Source organism: Falco punctatus (assembly GCF_963210335.1).
Source record: "Falco punctatus genome assembly, chromosome: 9".
Lineage (NCBI taxonomy): Eukaryota > Metazoa > Chordata > Aves > Falconiformes > Falconidae > Falco > Falco punctatus.
Window position 1 is genome coordinate 36,917,708 of NC_137589.1, and position 20,525 is coordinate 36,938,232.

Consider the following 20,525-nt stretch of genomic DNA (forward strand, 5'->3'; position numbering starts at 1 on the left):
ATCTGTTCCCTAAGGGTACCATCTGAACACCTATCATCAAAGCATTGTGCTTTAAATATCATATATCCATAGGAAATTACTGGAAAGACTTATGTGACCGAGAATGTAAATGTTTAAGACAAGATATCTTTGCTTCTGTTTATTGATCTCCTCTGTACACTTCAGACCTGGTTCTCTTTCTGATTCCACAAGTTCTGCTTATAGAACTGACAAATAGAAACAGAAACACGTTATCTGTGTAATCTAATAGAATTATACCACATAGGAAACAGTTTCTAATATTACGAGCCATTTACACTGAGTTGCTTGTTGTCTCATAAAGAAATACAAACGAGTTACAACATTTGATAAATACCAAGAAGGTATGCTCTGCTTGTGCAATATCCACAAAGAGAAGTTTCAGCTACAGAATATTGCATCTGCTTTTGTAAAAATTTTGAATTTGGAACTGCTGAATGGTTAATAGAAGTGCTGTTTGGACTTGGGCAGTTGCGTTCAGTCTGCAAAGGAACAAACTGCTCAGCTCGGTGCTAACAGAGGGGTGGTGTTAATAGTAATGATAAATCCCTATTGATGTGTTAGCGTCTGTTTGGAGGCAGCTTGTAGTCCCAGGCCAGGAGTAGAAGCCCTTGATTCTATGCACTGTGTAACTAAATAATATAAAGTTAACGCCTGCCCTGAGTAGCATATAATCTACATCAAAGAGAGGAGAGGCAGGGAGAGCTGCATTACAGAGCACAAAGGGAAAGAAGGCATCACCTAATGATCAATTTCTATGTGCCAGCTGTCCATCTGCTGGCCAAGATTTTTGTACTCTTCATGGGCTGAGGGAGGACAGCAAAATTTCTTTAATTCTCTGGAGAATGCCTTCGGTGTCAAGAATAACAGGAGAAAAAGCACAAGGTATTTTTTAAAAACACAACAGAGTTTGAGCAGCAGCAGCAGCAGAGTGGAAGCATTCTGGTAGCACAGAAGCACCCAAGGACACACCTTCAGGGAGGCTCTGTGTTTATTTGTAGCATCCTGCTTTACTTTGGTATTCATGGACACAGCAACTGCACTTTCCAGCAGGTGCAGTAAGTGCAATTAGTTGCTATGGATATTGATCCTGCCTTTAAAGTCTAACTTTGAAGTTATTTTGGGTTATCTAAAAAACAAAGATGTAGCATAATGCTTTGCCTTAACTCTGATTGCGGATTTCTTTTATCCTTGATTCCCCCCTTTATTACTTTGCTTTCTCTGTTTTATTTATCCTTGTGAAGGGAAAGTCTATGCAAATATTATGATTTGAAAACACAGGTGATGGAGGCAGCCTATTGAAAGCTCCTTTCATGTCGATGCAGGCTCTAGCAGAGCTAAATTACAGGTCATTGTTTCCAAAAAGTGGAAGTTGGAGTACCTGATTATTTTTGACAAAAAGAAAGCACATGGAAGCAAAACACAGAGCCTTTAACAATAGGTGAAATCAGAGAGATGTTCAAGCTATGTTTGGATTCAGAATGAGACTGGGATCAGCCCAGAATTCAGAGATGTCCAGCTCATACCAGAAACAAAGGTTATTTACGAGTACCTAGATGTGAGTTTTGAATTTCCAGAACTCCTGAAGGTTACAGGAGCCTGATTCTCAGACCCTTGCCTTGGGTGTCCTCCCTCTGAAAGTACATGAGATCTCCTACAATATACTTATGCAGCAATCTAAGAAGATACAGAAAGAAAACAAAGCTTCTAGATAACAGAGGAGTACTTGTTATGTTAATGGAAGAGAAGATGCAGTGCTCCATGAGACAATTTTGCACTGAACGGCCAGGCCTGCGTTTGAATGACTGCAATCCAAACAAATTTCATTTCACTGTAGCCGGCTGGCTGACAGTGTGTTGTTTAATATTTAACACAAGATATGGCAGAAGGATGTGAGGCCTCTTGCAGTTACAAAAAGGGAAGGAACTTCCAGTGTTTGCTCCAGGCCTGATATATGGTCCTCTAGAAAAAAAAGAAAGCCTCCTCAGAAATTATGCTGCTTCAGGTTTCATCTGATGTACTTCTGTAGTAGACAATCAGTGGTGTTCAGTAGATAGAAAACGTTTTAAAAATCAATATTTAATTTCGGAAAATTATCAGTTACAGATATACAGTGTTCAACAACTATGTTCTGTTAATATTTTGGTGCTTCTTACTTTTTATCAGAAGCTTCTTATGGTGATTGTTCACAATGTACTATTTCAAGCATCCTTCATTTCCCCAAAAAAGGATTTTTAACAAGACTACCAGGAAAAGTTATTGGGAAATACATCATTATGCAGAAGCCAATTAGCACCTTCATCAGTTCTTCACCTTCTGTACTGGAGGCAATCTAGATAGTTAATTATAATTATAATTACAGTTACAGTTACAGATACAATATGCAGCCTTCAGCTTTCTAACCTGGATTTGTCATGAAAAAGGCACAGAAAGAGAAGGAAAAAATGAATGAATATATGGACTCCTGTTAAAATCCAGAACCCTTTGTCCCCACGTCGAGGACTTAAATAATGAGCTAGACCAGGCTGGGAGAGAAGATATTAATCTGTAGTACAAGTCAGTGTGCTGCTCTGTCCATTTCCATTTAAATCCTGAGTATGCCCTCAAAATGGACAAAATGGGATTTATGCTTTAAATCTGCATACAACTCTGGTGTGAAGTAGCTGTAATGCCTGGATTTCATCCCACTAACTGTAGTAATTTCTGAAAACACAAAGTCTGCTTTCTTTATGTAACAACTTCCTTTGATAATAACCAAAGAAATGCAGCCTCTAAATCTGCAAGGCTATTGTCCATAACTTCATGAATATGATGGGATCCCCTAGAAGCCAAAAATCAAGTGCAAATATTCACCCATAAAGCTCATTAAAGGGCCTGAAAGTTGAAGAGGTTATGAAAATGATTCTCCCTTGATTTCACCGAATGAAGCAAACAAACCTTTTGAAAATGAAAATGAGGACATCAGATAATGAATAACTATAAAGGCTTATTGGAACTTAGATGTGCTCCCCTCAAATATAATTATGCTTAATATGATTTCATCAAATGTCACTGAAGAGCTGGAAACTCATCATGATGAAACACTTTTCGCTTCTTCTGCCCTTCAGTGAGAAGGTCTCATCGGGCTTTATAAATATTGACAGTGACTGACTGTCCCTGCAGGGAAAATCTGGTGACTAGAGAATGTGGATGCTTAATCTAATACACAGCCCAGCCAGCGTCACACGCCGGGTGCGAGATCGAGCCTCTTGGCTCTGTGCTGCACGGCGCAGCTGTGGTGCCCACGTCCCACACATCTGCAGAAAGCTGCTGCTGCCTGGCTCCTGCTCCATCACCCCACGTCAGCCGTAGATGTCTGCAGGTTGACCTGCTATACCTGGCACGTGAGGTCCTGGAGCAGAAGAGGGGCAGTGATGCTGCCCTGTGCCTCAAGTAACATGCTGCTGGCAAGCAGTTCAGCAGGTGGGGCCTCTGATGATGCTCAGAGGTGGGAAGGTATGTCACCTCCACTCACATCTCGTGTATCAGGATCCTAAGTGTTTGTTAGATCTGAAGAGCTAACTGTGAAACTTCCCTCCCCTAAAACATCTAAACTTTTCAGCAATGAACTAACCTGTATTGGATCAATATTTCAATTGTAGTGAGTTGCCATGGAAAACAGAGGAACAAGAGCGATTTGTGAATATTGAAGAGCTGGCCCCACATATTTCATATGTGATTGGCTTTCTTCACACAGAAAAGCTGAAGGAAAAATTATATAAAATTATACAGATCATATAAAGTTATATAAAGCCATTTCATATATGTATATTGTATGACAAAGAAGATATTCCATGTCACAGAATCATGATTTTACATAACTCCTCTCTTTCCTTTTCAGAAAGGTAGAAGTCTTATACAGCAAAAATTTAATACCCTTGACATCATGCACTGAGGAATCCCTTCACCCCCTTTGTAGAAACACTCTCCTACTCACAGGCTCATCCCTGGATGAAGACAGATGTACTGCAGGTTTTTAAATGCATCATTCAGCAAATCACATTTTTCTATTTCATGGCCTCTGTGGTCTTATCTATTATGTTGCATTCTGCTATATTAAAGGAAAAATCTCTGGTTGCCAAACTGAGCCTTTTTAAGGCTTTGAGGGAAAACTCTTGGGCTCAGCTTAGATTTTACAGTTCATGGCTTCGCAGTTCGAATGAATGCATCTTTTGACTCAGCAGTAGCTCCGTTACTTATAGTTAACTTCTCAACATAAGAAGGGTGAATCACTCCGTTCCCTGACTCTGTGAAGAAGCTTGGCACCACTCGGCTCCCAATGACTGAATGGGGTCTCTTCTGAGAGATGCTGCAAATTCCCTTCTCCATGAGGCCACTTCCTCAACTCTTTTCCCACCTGCATTAGGGCTGACAGCATTTTGCTCGCTTGATGCCACCTGCTTCACATCTACACCCCCCTCCTTTCCTACATGCCAGACACAACTAGTCAAGATTCCTTGCCATTATGTCAGTTAATTACTGGTTTGTTAACTGTCTGACACCATGCCAGCTCACTTCTCTGTTGTGTTAGTATCAATATTTGAATAAAATGGTAAAAAGAAAGGCATATAAGAAAATACAAGCGTAAGAAAGCACTTTATTAAACTGCTTTCCCCTGGAAGATCCATGGAAATCCTCTAGCCCATGTACCACTGAGAGAGCTCATCTCAGGACTGAGAAGCTGTCACTGACAGGGGATCTAACACCCTGGGAAAGATATGGTCCTTAAAAGAGGAATCTCACATGAAAACATGCTGCAAGTTCACCAACAGCCAGAACTTTCTTTACTGCTTGGAACCTTCTGGCTCATATTTCCTTCCTCTTTTCCTGACTGCATTTAACATAGCTTCTGCTCAGTCAGAATCAAGAGTCCATTAATACTTTTGCTATTTGTGTCCCCATAGAGAATATCAATAAAGACATCAGGGGAAGCTCAGTCCAATATGCTCCAACAGAAATACGCAGTTGCAGAGCACACACATAAGGCTTCACATCTCTTTGTTAAGTAGGGTTGAAAATAAAACTACAGAGCGCACCTGAAGTATCTAATGTACCCACACATACACATACATATGTTTACATATAAATGTGACATTACATGTCCATGCTCATGGACTCCTGCATGTACAAGGCAAAATTACCTCCCACGTTCAGACTGCACAAGGCTTCCAAAAGCTCAAAACACTGACAGAAAATAGGAAGCAGCACAGCCGATTTTGATGGCTTCCAACATGAAATGACAACCTTTGTTCATGAGTATGGGCAAGCCCTGCTATAGCTAATGGAAATACATCCATTAGCAGCACCGATTTATTCTCTTTTCATTTTTCGGTTCTATAAAGCAAAATAAAATAAGAAGCAAAGCAGGCTTTATGCTAAGGGAAATGCAATTTTGAATTTGAATGCATGGAATACATTTTGGGTACTGATTGGGAAAGAATCATTTGCTCAGTGTTTTGGGGGTCATTAGTCTGTAAGACAGCACAGTCCAATCCAGCACAGACTAAGTTTGCCAGTGATGGCTCTCGTACAGTGTGGAGCTAATTAGCCCCTCTGAAATTTGTGCTCAATCCCTTGTGGATTTCTTTCTGGAAAACCTCAGAAAGTCCGTTTTAAAATTCCTTTTAATGCTTTACATCTCCAGCTCACTCTTTCATTTTTCAGTGTAGGACCAGGGAGAGTATGTCAGTCTTGGAGATTATTCACAGCTCATCACACTTGTAAACAGACACACTGTTCTGATCTGTAGCATTGCTATCATTAATAAGAAAAAAAGTAAAGGGGTTGTCCTGCTTTGATTTTCTATTGCTGAAGTCAATGCTGAAGAAAAGAGGCCGTGTAAGAACCCCAGCACTTGTACCTTCAGGTCCAGGCTGTAAGCACTACCAAGCACATGAACTCCAGCGATGAAAACACCATGGATTTTAGTGGAACTTCAGGGAAACCAACAGCTCTGCCTATGAAAGAGCTAATGGTTAAACATCAGAGTCCTATTTTCTGCTGTTTCCTTCACTTATCACTTCTTCCTTTCCTCCATTCACCTCCTAGCCTGCCCTGCTTGCAACATCCATCGTTTATTTCTGCCTCCACGAAGGCTTTCCGTTAACAACCTGTATGAGATGCCCTCTGCCAAGTGTAGCCCAGGGGTGCTGTCTCACTATCGAGTCCCATGCCCATGTTATAAAGTCAGACTCCCACAATGATTTTCTCAGCAGACTGACAACATGTTTTCTCTTTGGCTGAGCAGTACCATCAAGCAGCTGCAAAAAATTACAGGCTGTGAAATCTCTCTGTATTGTTCCTTCTGTTAGCAGTAAGGATCTGTTGGAGCTGAGTTTCCGTCCAAATGTGTAAACTCTGCTTCCCAGGAATACTCTAGCTAACTCTGCTCTAACCAGCCACTGTTGGATTATTTCTAGGCATTAAAGAGATTTTCTTCAAACAAACACATTTAGGATTTTCTAATAGCAATTTAAACCTAATCTGAGAATGTCTGGAAGTGGAAAATGACTTCTACATGCAGAGGAGAGTGTTCCATTACCAGTAATTTATTGTCTTTAAGAGCATCACTGGAACATTTATTGACACAACAAAACACAGACATTTCTGGTTTATTGTAAAATCTCATTGCACTCAGCCATTTGTGACTAAGCACAGCAGTGCAATTTATATTCCTGGCCAGGGCTTCCTATTTTTTCAAGTGCGTTTAGACTCCTGTGCAGATTGTGTGGTACAAGCAACAAAAAATATCTCTTGTTGAAAATAAATGCAAAAACATAAGCACTCTTGGTGGAAGAAAATTGAGTAAGGTTTTTAAAAAAGAATTTGGCTGAAGGCATTTCCTACAGCATTTCCAGTAGTGCATGCAGGTATCTAAGAGATTTTGACAGATTTGATGAAGCAAAGATTTCAGTCATTCTAGATCATAGATCACATTTCTCTGCGTTAAGAATTCAACAAGCTCATGTAAGATATAAACTTGGTTTGTGTCTATTTACTTGACTCTGGAACAGATATTCCAGTGAAACAGAATTTCTATCAAAAGGTTACACAAAGAGCACTGTTCAGAGAGCATTTTTTTTAAATGCTTATTATTATTGCTAGCACATTTTAGGATCCAGTCTTAGAGTAGAAATCTTCCTTGATTTTCATCCATTAACAAAGGGTGAAGATGGTTTTAAGCTACTCTGGATGCCCTACAACAACCAAGGTTTTGTTCCAGGTGTCTAAGGAGATCTTGAGTGAGTTATACATGTAGCAGAGAGGTAGAGCTCATGCACCCCCCATTTCACTGGTATTCTACTGCAACATTCAGAACAAACTCAGAAATTTTGCAAGAATTCAGAGCTGTCCAATGTCAATTTTTAACCTTCAGATCTTTCAGACCTGTGTATTTATGTTGAATGTATTTATTTCTTGGTACTTTTGACCAATCTATCCTTCAACTTGACCTGTATCACCTTTCAAAAGGAAATTTAATTGACATTGCAGGTTTGTCTGGGAAAGCCCCATGGCTCCTACTTGCAGGGTTGCACCTCCCTTGTTTTTTGCTGATATTCATTAGAAAACTTTTGTTGCATTTGTGGCAGATTGTTTTAAATAAATAAACCCAAGCTGGTTATTCGATGACATCCTTCATGGAAGACTCTCAAACATAACATATATGTTAATGAACAAGACTGTGTGAAGCTACTGGTGATCAGGTAAAGAGTGTTACACACATTATACTGAGGCAGCAAGTGATTATACCGAGGGTTTGTCTCTTCTCCCAAGTCAGATGGGTTAGCACAGAGAGGCAGCTGCAGAGGGCAGTTCAGACTGCAGCAAGGGCAGCCACCCTTGAAAGCACCAATCACCCTTCCCTGAGCTCTCAGGGAGCTCAGCAGGGAAAGAAGTAGGTGGTACAAAGCTCTCCTCTTCTTCTGCCATCTCACCTTTCCCAAACAAACAGGATATTTTATGTAAGGCCTTGTCCTTTTGCAAAACCATAGCAATTCCCTCCATACCCATGAACTTCTCATTGACTGCATTTATATATAACATATTACATACAGGTCTGAAGAGATTTTATTTACACCAGCAATATAAATAAGGCCACACAAAAGCTTTTCATCTCCAGCTAATCTAGTATCTTTGTTCCTGCATTGCAGTTGTTGGTTTTCTTGCAAGCTCTGAACGTTTCTTTGTGCTATTATCCCATAATTATTTCATTAGGAACCGTAAGGCTGTTGCATCAGCACAGCACATTGAGCCCAGGTGTTGCTAAAATTATAATCTATGGGAAGCAATCACAGCATGCAGCAGTCTGCAAGTCACACCTGCTCTGCATGGTTGGCTTGTTTTTCATTATGAATTTTCCACAGGGTTTAATCCAGGATAATATACTTAGGTGTAGGTCTGACAGGCAATTCAAGGATTTTAGAGTGGATTCACTTTCCACAATAGATGGGATTTGCTCTTAAATGTTAGCAAAGTAAGCCAACTTTTTGGAGCCACTTCCACTAATGATGATTCTGTATTTGGGGGATTCTATTGTGAACTCTTAAACATGTCAAACAAAACATTGTTTTATTTTATTGACACTCAACTCATCCTTTAGAAAGACAAAGTTACAGCTTGGTTTAACCTTTTCACATAAGCAGAAGCCAGCTGTGCTAAAACTGTGTTAAAGAACAAGGAATGACTTCACAAGAAGTCCGAGGCATCCACCTGCTCGGCACGGCAGCCCTGGCGTGACTGCTGTGCCCTCGTGATGTGGTGCCATCAGGTGCCAACAGCACCCACCCACCACGTAGGTTCCTTTACCGCGGTGCATGGGTATGGCTGAGCCAGCCAGGAGGTCCTGAAACAGTCCACTATGCTCACGTTGTGGGATTTGCAGTAAACAGGCTGTCAGCAAGCATGGAAATCCTGGACAGGAGAGATCCTGGACAGGAGAACCCTAACAACTACCTGGACAAGAGTTCAGGTAAGTCAGGACTTGTGGTATGACTTTCAGGGTCTGGGAACACAATGCTTTGTCATGACGGGCCAGCAACTCACCTGAAATGCAACCAAGAGGTAGAAGTGCTTCTTCATGTTTTACCCATTTTTCTCTCTTGGTTTGCACCTCTTTCTTTGTGCTAAATGAAGGTTTACAGATCTACGGGAGGCATGGAGCCACCTCTTCACTGCTGGCTGTTCTGAAGGTGCACAGAAAAAGGAGAGCCTGCCCTGGCCTCCAGCTGCTTCCTCCTCTTGGAGGCAAACGTTTCCCCCTTCACTAACTCTTGAGTTGTGTCTTGAATGTACAGAGCTACTCGGGTTGAGTTCAAGGAGGATATTCCCCATAACTGATTCAAGACCTGGAAAAAGTATTCCCCTGCCCAGCAGTCCTGCTTTATATGTTTCTGTCTCTGTGAAGTTCTGCTTCATGAACTTTTTTGGCTTCATGACTCTCACTGTCTCTGAGCCTTTCCTTTCTCCTACCATAGCACAGCTGACAGTGAGTGCATGTCATACTTCAAACTCGCCTTGCCTCACTTTCAGGATCTCTTTTGCTCGGGACACCCCTGCATTCATGCACGCAGCGTCGGCCGGTTTCTGCAAAACTCATCAGTGTGAATGCAGGCAGTGTGTTGCACACCAGCAGAAAGAAGAGGCTGAATCCAGTTTTTGATGCACAGCTATGCTGTGGCAAAGGGCTTACGATGCGCACAAACCCCGGCTAATCTTTTAACCAGTTGACAAATGTTAAAGGTGAACAAGTACTTAAACCAAACTGACCTCAAAGCTTCCTGTACACTCCAAGTCAGTGCACAGGCTGACGCCTGGGCTAAAAAAGCAGGAAAGTATTTGCCTCTGAAGCCCAGCCACTGAAGGAAAAGCTGTTGTTTCATTTCCCCACAACCTGCTCACCCTCTGCTTTGCCCTTCAGACTTCCCGGGGCATGTGGCTTGTGCACCATTACCTGAGTAACTGATGCACAGTGGCATCTTACACGCATGCACACGCACACATGCAACCATTTATGTGCCTATGTCTGTGTGGGTATAAATACAAACACATACTATATCCTTATTACCAACCATATTTCTTAATACATGGAGAACATGGTTTGTGTCTGGAGGGGACTCTGCTTTCTTGCAAAGACACCTAAAAGGTACCAGTTTCAAAAGACATGTAAGTGGTCAATATAAACACAATTTACATGAAATGACTGAATTCCTCTAAGCTCCAGGGACAGGAGAGGTTTTGTTGTCAGATGCCTTTTAGTTTCAGACAGATTTCTGAAGAAAATAATTAGGTTTGTAAAACTGAGGCCAGCATGTCTTCCCATTGATCGTGAAGCTAACAGTGGGCTGCCCTCAGGGTTCTGTTCACTGCAAACAGAATACCAGCTTGGAAAGAACAGATAGAACAAGGTGTTATTTAGCCTAGTTACTTTCCAGCTTTTAATGTGCTTGGCAGACCCTTTTTTCTTGTCAGAGCGATGAAACGTGTCAGAGCTAGACCTCACCATCACCAACCTGTGGTCAGTAATAATAGTGGTTAGAAAAAGTCTGCCATGGAAAAGGCTAAAAATTGCTTCCCTGGACATCTTGCAGCACGATGGCTCTCCTGACAGAGCCCAAGGACAGGCACACTATATCCTGAGGGTAACGCGGCTCTCAGCGTTCTAGCACTGATATTCTGGGTGCAGCGCGGAAGCGATGATGTTCTGGGGTGTGGGACCGAAGGGGCTGCCCTTCCCTCCTCTCATGTTGTGGGCAGGCAATAACAGCATAGTACTGGAAGACAGGAGGAGAAATCAGGGCCAGTGCTGATATGTGGCCCCTCCTCTATCAGTTTTGGGTTTCTTTAGGCTAAATTTTCAAGCACGTCTAAAAGGTGAGGTTATACACCTGAGGCATACCGGGAAACCATTGCACGGATCAAGCATTACTGGTGTTCATCCTACCATTGCTTTAACTACTGTTCCCATATGTAGCTAAATATTTTCCCATATACAGCTAAATATTGTTTTCATGCTACAACATTTCAGGCTACAAGTTTTCTTCAGGCATTTAAATAGGGAGCAGGGTAAGCGGTGAGTTTCTGCTTAACCACTTCCCCAACTCCAGAGTAGCCAAATATTTTTTCTCATTGTGAATAGCAAAATAGATTAAAAAGTCAATTTTAGTGGAAAGATGTTGTGCTGTAGAATAAAATTTCCTAGTTCTGAAACACTCTGAAAATTTCAAACCCTCATTGAAACTCTTACAATACTGTTTCCCAACCATATCAGCTTTTGATGGGGTTTTTTCAGTGTGAATGGTATGGAGAAAACCTGAAGAGATCGCACCTCAGACTGCTGCTGCTACTTTGGGTCAAGACTATGTGCGAACAATACTTTAGAATAAGTGCCCTAACTTGAAAAACTTTGCTTTTTAATATGTTAAATTCTTTAGTGCATAGAGATAGCTTATGCCATAATGTGTTGTGGTCTAGAGTTTTCTCCACGACACACCTGTATGCTAATGTCTATCACTTCCCATGAACATCACAACAGAGCATCAGCTATGTATCTTCATTTCTCCTTCTACTCTGCTTCCACTGCAGCCTTCCTACATCTCTAAAACACGCCTGCACCTCCTGCCACAGTTTCTTGGTGCGTGGGGAAACAGCTGCCCTATGTTCCTACGTTAAAATTAATATTGCTGTTTCTGTGCAGAGGGCAGCAAGTGATGTTTTGCTTCTTCTTAGCAGACAGATGAGTTGTGTAATACGCCTTCTTCTCCCTGTACACCCTTTCTCCACCTGGAGCCTTTCTAGCTTTAAAAATGAACCCCTCACAGTCTCAGACCCGCTTATCACACGCACAGTCGTTCAGCTAAATGTTTAGCATTACAGATTAATTGATAAGTGACCCTCTTAAAAGCAAAATTTCTGCTTTTTTTCCTCTCTCCTCTAAACACTGCATGCCAAGGTGAACAATCATATATTGTATAATCGATCATATATATTATATATTTACATATATATATAAAAATATACACATTCACACATATATTTACTGTAGGCTATATGGCAGAAAATTAAAATACAATACACATCCTCAATGCCTGCATAAGAGGAGATGCATTATTCAGTGGAACCAACTACCACACAGTCTTACTACCGAGTAATTAGTAGCATGACTGGCGGGCACGAAGAAAAAAAGTCTTGAAAGAGCTACAAAGGTTAAAAAAGCTGACTAAGTATATTACTTGTTATTAGTAAAACATAAGCTGCCAGGTATGTCTTCCAACTTAAATGGTAAGAATTATTTATAGCAGGAATTTTCCCCAATAGCAATAACTGCAAGTGATTAATTCATACAGAAAGCTGAGATAACTATGAATTATTGCAAATTAAACTCCAAGCACTAAAAATAAATGTAAATCTTAAAAAGAGACAGCTTTAAAAGGGATTACTTTTCCCAAAGAAGCCAGCAAGGTAGTGCATTTCTCAGCTTGGATGGTGAGAACCAGAAATGCTTTTTTCTAAATTTCATCACTTCAGGAACCTGTAGGCAAACCAGCAAAATGTCACTTTTCCCCTGGGCTTGTAAAGACATGGTGCCACTTCCCATGACAGCAGCCAGGACACACTGCCACAGAGGAATTTTTGGCTGGGGTAAAAATTTTGACTGCTAGTAAGTACTGTTCTCCAACATCATGTCCAGACTGGTGATCATTTGCAGTATCCCTGCCTGTGTGTTTACGGCTATTTTATTTGTCTGCATAGCTCATTTGGTTATGCAGGCCCTATGGCAGAGGTGATTCAGGAGAGTCTACCATTCAGTCTGCCAAAGCCTGAGAGTCAGATACCGCATTAAAACATCTTTTATCATCCAGCTTTATGATGCCCCGTGCCTTTAAGCCCATGCCGTAATGACTTAAGGGTGTTTCACTAGGAGATAAGTATTTATAAGTCCTCGCAATTTTGATTCCGAAATAAATATATGCTTTTGGAACTAATTTCAGAGATTATAACTATTTCTTATTAAAATTAATAAAGTGATAATATGATTAAATATCGGTATAATAAGCACATGTATACTTTAAAGGATAGTTAAAGAAAATAAAAGGTAGAGACTTAACAAAAGAGATGGAGCTGACCAGCATTTCTCAAAGCATGAAATTTTGCTCAATCATTTGGTTGAAAACTCAAATAACACCTGGCAAAAATCCCACAGCTTTTCTTCCCTCCTTTTTGGCCAGTCTTAATTAACAGTTACATAATAGTAAAAAGTTCAATAAGAAAACCAAATCAGCAACAGGTTCCCAAGAGTAACTGCTGATTTGGCTGTGGTCCTACTAGTTTTCTGTTTGTACTCCAGTAGACACAGGTCACAGATTAAAGATAAAGATTAGTGAAAGAATCATTACTTGTTTGAATGCAGTTTACACCTGCAGAGCAGCAAACCTAGCAGGTTCCTGACCTGCTCACTTCCTAGAGGTAACCACAATTTCATCGGCCAGATTAGTAAGGCAATAGTATCTGTGCACGTGTAGGCATCTTTACATGCAAATAAAGGGTTCAAATGCTCTCATGCTTATCCACGCTAATAGTGCAGGCATGATTTTGCGTATATATTGTAGCATTACTTATCAATCAATTGGCTGAAGGCGAGAGAAATTAGGACAGCAGGAAGAGTGATGTACAGTCCAGCAGAGCACAATGGCCAGATGCTGTCAGTGTGGGTGTCACTGATAGACGGGTGGAGAGGAGAAATATTCTAGAAGAAAGGCCTGGGAGGGGAGGCGGGGGGAAGGAGACATTCACCTTGTCGTATAGATGATACTGAGAGAGAGGCAAGGCATTTCTACAATCATGTCCCTCATCAGAAATGGCTGGAAAAGCATCTTATTCCTCTCCACATCTGTTTTCTGACAGGTGACAGTACCAGCAGCACCAATGTCAGTTAACTCCTGTGAACTGCCAGGAATACACAATACTCAAACCCATGTTTTCCTGGCAGAGTTTTGCTATTGGCATTTCACTGACATGGATCCCTTATTAATGCTGCTTCTGTTGCTACCCAGAGCCAGTGCTCCCCATCTCCCACTGCACTCCACACAAGTTCTCAACAAAATGATGTAATTTGCTGTCTAAGTGCCTTCAGGATCTGATACTTGGAGGATAAAGCATTTCTCACCGACCCAGTCCAGTAGGTCGTATTTTTCTATTTCCTCTGAGTACAGGAGCAGATGCTTCATTTTGGAAATTCAAACACAAATTTGCCCTACTCCTGAAGTTGCCAGTTAAAAAAACTGGAAAATAAAAAACCGTTTATAAGCCATCATTCAAGAATAAATAGCTTATTAATAGCCTTGGGTGATATTTGCCATGTACCAGTGCAATAGGTCCCATATAAAAATAATGGATGGCAGACACATCAAATAAAATCAAAGCTCCTGCATGCAAGCAGAAGAGATGTGTTATCAGCATATCCTCTCCCACTTTCCATTATTTTTAGAAAAACCTGTATAGAGCAAATAACACACTGCGCTGAAAATTTACTCTCATGCCTGAGGCCTGTTAAACTTCATCCAGAGAGGGATTAGGACCTAAGAGAGCAATTTAGACCGTAACCATTTAGCTTCTACTGTTACTCACCTTGGCAAAACTCCACAGTGGAAATGCCTTTTGTTATTCCTGAACCTGGGTGTTTACAGCATACAACGCCTGCTGCTGCAGCAGCACCAGCCCAGGTTTGGGCACCGCTTCCTAAGCAAGCTGCCCTGGCAATGGGATCACGTTGCGTTGGAAGTGGGCACCACCAGGCTGGGCAGCATGCACAAGGCGTTTAAAGTGGGAGAGGATTTGCATAGTCACGATATCACCAGCTTCAGTCTCATATTTGCTTCTGGGGCCGTGACGCTCATTAAGAGACATCCCCCAGTTCAGTGGGCTTTACCTCGAGCAAAGCTCGGTGAGGACAGCCAAGCAAAGAGCAGCTCGCAAGGTTCAGCACTGGGTGACGAAAGGAAAGCAGTGTGCTACGTGATGTGAAAGATAATGGTTTTTAAAAAATGCAAATCTTGGTCAGTTCAACGCAGTTAATCTCTTGTTGAACGTAGACTGGGAAGAAAAGAAATTCATAAAGATGACACCCGGGTCCCAAGGCTGGGTGCAACACTTGGGATTCAGTGCAGGGCAGGCAAGAAAAATGAGCAATTGAAAGGCCAAACAGTGGAAATTCCTGCTTGTAGGAAAACAGTGAGTGGGTCAGCACACTGGCGTGTTGGGCCGGCCCGTGGGGCACCCTGCTCGCGTGTTGAGGCACAGAAGCAGTGACATCTTCCCCCTCGGTGTCTGGTTTGGCCCATCTTCGCGGGCACGCAGGGGTTCTGGCGTGGCCCAGAGGGGCAAGAAGGAGCTCTGCCTGCAGCCCCCTGCCCACAGCCCCGCTGCCCCCTGCCCACAGCCCCCTACCCACAGCCCACAGCCCCCTGCCCACAGCCCCGCAGCCTCGCAGCCCCACTGCCCGCTGCCCGCAGCCCGGGGAGGCAGAGGACGGGACCCCCCCCTTCCCCCGGGCCGCTTCCCGCGCTCCCCGCGCTCACACGGTGACCAGCGGTGCCGCCTCCTCCTCCTCCCCCTCTTCGTCCTCCTCCTCTTCCTCCCCGCTCTGCGCTGCCGGCTGGCAGCGTGCGGCTGGACGGGGACCTGCGCCCGGAGCCGGGCCGGGCTGTCGGCGGCCGGGTGCGGGGCGGCGGTGGGCTGTGGGCTGGGGGGCTGCGGGCTGGGGGCTGCGGGGCCGGGGGGCTGCGAGGCTGCGGGGCTGCGGGCTGCGGGGGCTGCCGGGCTGGGGGGCTCCCGCTGCCGGGGAGTCGCCGGAGCTGCCGCCCGCGGTGCCCCGGTGCCGTCCCCTGACCCGTTGTCCCTGGGCAGGCAGAGCCGGCGGCGCGGGGCCGGGCGGCGGGACCATGGCGTGGGGCGAGCTCAGCCTCCTCCGCTGGCTCCGGGAGAGCCGGCAGTCCAGGAAACTGATCCTGCTGATCGTGTTCATCGCCTTGCTGCTGGACAACATGCTCCTGACCGTGGTCGGTAGGTACAATGGGGTCTGGGTGGGCTTTTTTCCCCTCCTCCCGATTGATGCCAGGAATAACCTCCGGTGACAGCTGCACTCCCTGCCCGCACGATTAACGCTCTCGAAAACATTTTCAAGCACTTATTTTGTTGTTTGTTTGTTTGTTTGTTTGTTTTTTAAACACGAATGATTTTCTAGGTATGGCAAACACCCAGCTGTACACGTCAAAGTCTCGCTTTATTTCTATGTTCATTGCAGGATAAAAAGGTCTTAATTTTTTTTTTTTCTGCTAATACTGATACTTCGCAGAACAATATTTTTAGCTCATCATCGTTTTTTCTCCTGTGGTCATGCAACTGAAACAGCAGGCTAGATAACATTGGAGATGCCTGTTTCCTTGTGATAGTTCCTCCTTCCCCCACACTGGCCATAAAATGGGGGGTTAAGAAGAAACCCATCTAACTGGGTTTTAAGAAAAGCACTTCTGTGAGCTGGTTTAATAAAATTTTTCAAGTTTTGATCAAAGTCGTAGATGCAGCTTCTACTGGCATCAGTGGCTTAGTGTCAAGTCAGGAATCTACTCAGATCAGGGGCTTGAATATTTTTCACTGGTAGTTTTAGGAGCCCTCATCTTCAGATGTTTATAGGAGTTGAAAGAAAAGGCTTCAGAGAGGCTACAGCTGGCGGCTGTGCGGGCACACGCGTGAAGGCACATGCTGCTGGCGGCGACGAGCCAGGCTGTGCAGAGCCAGCGCCCGGACCATGCTGCAGCCTCAGCTTCTGAATCACTTCTGAATGTCTGGGGGGACTTCGGCTTAAAAGCTACTGCCATAGGGTAGACCTCAGTTAAACACAGATGTATTTTTAGCAAGTAGATTTTGGATGGTTTTTACATGAATATATTTTCTTAGGAAGTTATTAACATTTAATTATTCAGTGCTAGAAGCCCTAGAAATTATGATAGTTCTCAGACTTACTGAAAGAGTGGCTTTTTCAGGAAGAGATGCAAGATGAGGAAGGGTGGTTCTGTCACTAAGTGTTAAATTGAATGAACCTGACATCTGTTTTGACAAATTCTGAAATGCTGATTTCTGAGATACATATTAATGCAATTAAAATTCATCTATGATCCTAAATAATACAAAGAAAATCCCTTTTGGATGATCTATTCAATGTACATTTTTTAAAAAAATGAGATATGTAAACACCACCACCACACATTAGTTCTGATTACTTAATATAGGAGTGTTATGCTTTTTTACTTCTTATGGCTGTTATTTCTTGATATTTTTGTGGTTTATTTTAGAAATGTGTTTTATTAGGTTTTTTAATATTTTGGTTTGATAATTGTTTCAATGCTTTTCTTATCTTTCATGTTTTCACAATCTAATAAATAGATTTGTGCAGTCAAGTGTAACAGAGACTCTTCAGACATGGGCTTTGATGCTTATATTTTGCTTTCTGGATGATGCCTGTATAGAAAATCACATATGTGAAAACTGGCCAAAAATAAAAACTAACATAAAAGAATTTGTTTTAAACTGTACTTCTGAGTTACGGGTGTGTTTTTTCCCCTGAGAAAACTTCTATTTCAGTTCTGTGTTTCCATGTTTTAAAATCCTTACTAATGTGCTCTGTAGGAAAGCCTTGCATTTCCTAATCAATGGCAAAGCAAACAAGAAAATTTGGTGACTCCATTTACAAATAACCTGATAGTAAGATGACGATATATTCTATTTGTTTTTCCAGTGCCAATAATTCCCAGTTACCTTTACAGCATCAAACATGCGAAAAATGACACAGAAATCCAGACTACTAAGCCTAACGTAGTCTCAACAACGATGGACAATTTTCAGAGCATCTTCTCCTACTACGATAACTCGACAATGGTTACTGGAAATGAATCTGATCAGACAGGACCCGGAGAGCTGCCTCGTGCTCAGACAGAACAAATGACAGTAAATGTGACTCCTTCCCCGGCTGACTGCCCCAAGGAAGATAAGGACCTGCTGAATGAAAACGTTCAAGTCGGTCTCTTGTTTGCTTCCAAAGCAACAGTGCAGCTCATCACTAATCCCTTCATAGGGCCGCTGACAAACAGGTATGTTATTTCTGCTACGTTACTCTGTTAGGATCCTGTAGTGATGTTTTAGTCCGGACTGGTATTTCAACAAAGTATTTTTAATTCTATTGTGGCTCTGGCTTACTGTCCTTCTCACTTTATCTGGAGGAAAATTTTAGTGAAATACATTTGGTGAACACTTCTAAACACCTACATCCTTTCCAAAATAAATGGGTAAGCTGCACATGAACCATCTGATACATTCAGTATCGTACGCTTTTCCTCCAGCTCCTCAAACCTCAGGTGCTTATAGAAACTTTTGCTGAAAAAAGTGTCGAAACATCTTCAATAGTTATATGGGGACAAAAGACACTACGATGTACTATTTACGAAGCACTGTAAATTGATGATATGTTTCTTACACCTATATTAGGCAAACATGATATTGAAACTGTAGGTGGGATTCAGATCCCTCCCTTGCTCTCCTAGAGATGCCCAGCTCTTGGTGTGATTTGGTATGCAGTGATCTGGAGTCTCCCAAGGTAAGAATTGGTGGGAAATTGTGTGGACTTCAGTGAAAAATGAACAAGTGTCAAACTTTGCTGATACCATGTTCATCACCAAGTTCAGTGGATCATGGATTTCCATCAGTACGTGATCTAGCCCAGCCTTCAAACTGTTCTTTCTGTCTCTTTGCATATATATGATGTCTGGCATGAAATATGCTTAATTGGTACTTCATAGAAAATCTGTCTGAGCCAGGATCAAGGGTGTAAGCAGCAATATCAATGACTTAGAACACACATACCCCCAAATCTGAGCACTGATGTTTACATCGAGATGTAAAAGTATTTATAATATCATTTCAATTTTTGATCTTAATTTGATTTTATTGTTAGCATTTTGTGTGACCGTTCCCCACAGAAGCAGCTGCAGTCCTCCTAAACAGTATGAGATCAATCTCTGCAGGAAATAAAATCCAAATTGTATTTAGTCAGATCACTAATTTTCATATTTCTTATTTGAGTTGTTTTTATAAAGAAGAATTACTGCTTTCAGACAATATGTGGCAGAAATTTGTCCTTGTAAAACACTTTTAAGTAGTCAATGCCTATTGTATGTGATGATACCCAAAACAACTAACACACTTTAATGTTAGATATTTCAGGTTTTCAAGCCAAAACTACCTTTCTTAGGTTTTACAGCTTATATATATATATATATATATATGTATATATACACTATCCAACTGAGGGCTAAGCAGTGGTTTGACTCATAGTGTAACGAATTCAAAAGCTGTATTACATTGGTGGAATTGATCTAAACACAAAAGCTCTAAATGAGACAGACAGTTTCATGTCTCTCTGATTTCACCTTATCTCCTACTGCACACCCCTACACAGATATAAGTATGCCATTGCAAAATCACTTTTCCACAAATACTGCTGCAAGTTGAGGAGGAAAACAGATTTTTGTTACTTGGATTTTCTGTATTTTGTGAGGCTGTAATAACTTATCCACAGGTAACAATGTCAAGTAATATTTATATAATAGTTCTTTAGGTATTCTTCTAGATTTTCCTAAATGTCTAAATGATTGTCTAATTGATATTTACTTTTCTGTGTTAGTATCATCATTCCCACAACCTGCCAAACCAGGAGAAAGGCAATAATACACTCCACATTGCTGATGACTTTTTCAATAGCATGGTTATATCATTCTGTAGATACTATCTCAGACATCTCCTGAGTGAGAGGGCGTGTGTCCCTGCTGATGCCACACTGTGTGCCGGAACATCTCAGGACTGGAGCCTGGTGCTGCTGGTGCCAAGGCACGGGGTAACACCCCTCCCCTGGAGCTGGCTGTGGGGTATGCCTGATATATCCTTAGGTCTGTCAATGGGGCAGCGATGTTCCCATACCATCTCCCTTTGCTGTCAGGAGCAGGGCTGGCAACACACCAGTGCCAACATTACTGCAGGGACCTGAGATTTCCTCCCAGAAACATCCTACAGGTGTTTGCACAGGGCTGAGTGTGTGACTGCAATCACAGGAACAGGTTTGGGGGCTCAGGTGCCCATCCAGTGTGAGAAGAAAAATCAAGGACCGCATCATCCCAGTGTCCTGTGTGACAAAATCTTCTCTCATACAGCAGAAATGAGTACCTAAGTGGCAAAGTGGCCCTAAATTAGATTTAAGGATTACTGGTTTTCTTTCATGCATTATTTGTATCTTGGTACCAGTATCTGCCTTTCTTCTGAGAAATGTTTAGTGGGAAATATTAGTTAACATCAATAGAAGTCATTGGCAAAAAAACCCCAAAAAAACAACAAAATTTAAGATTTCCTAATAATAGGGTTTATGATCA

At 42.2% G+C, this 20,525-nt stretch overlaps 1 protein-coding gene across 5 annotated transcripts in view; it reads left to right on the top strand.

The window, feature by feature from the left end:
- The first annotated feature begins 15,650 nt into the window (after window positions 1–15,650).
- SLC18A2 (solute carrier family 18 member A2) overlaps window positions 15,651–20,525 on the top strand; it is a 35,056-nt gene continuing 30,181 nt past the window's right edge. For 2 of the 5 annotated variants that reach the window (XM_080403266.1, XM_080403270.1), the window contains exons 1-3: window positions 15,654–15,768; window positions 15,958–16,113; window positions 17,846–18,197. In XM_080403266.1, the coding sequence (XP_080259392.1) occupies window positions 15,993–16,113; window positions 17,846–18,197 (473 nt within the window). In that variant the 5' untranslated portion in view covers window positions 15,654–15,768; window positions 15,958–15,992. Of the gene's footprint in view, window positions 15,782–15,957; window positions 16,114–17,845; window positions 18,198–20,525 lie in introns of all 5 variants that reach the window. The other 3 variants (XM_080403267.1, XM_080403268.1, XM_080403269.1) reach the window with 3 other exon arrangements.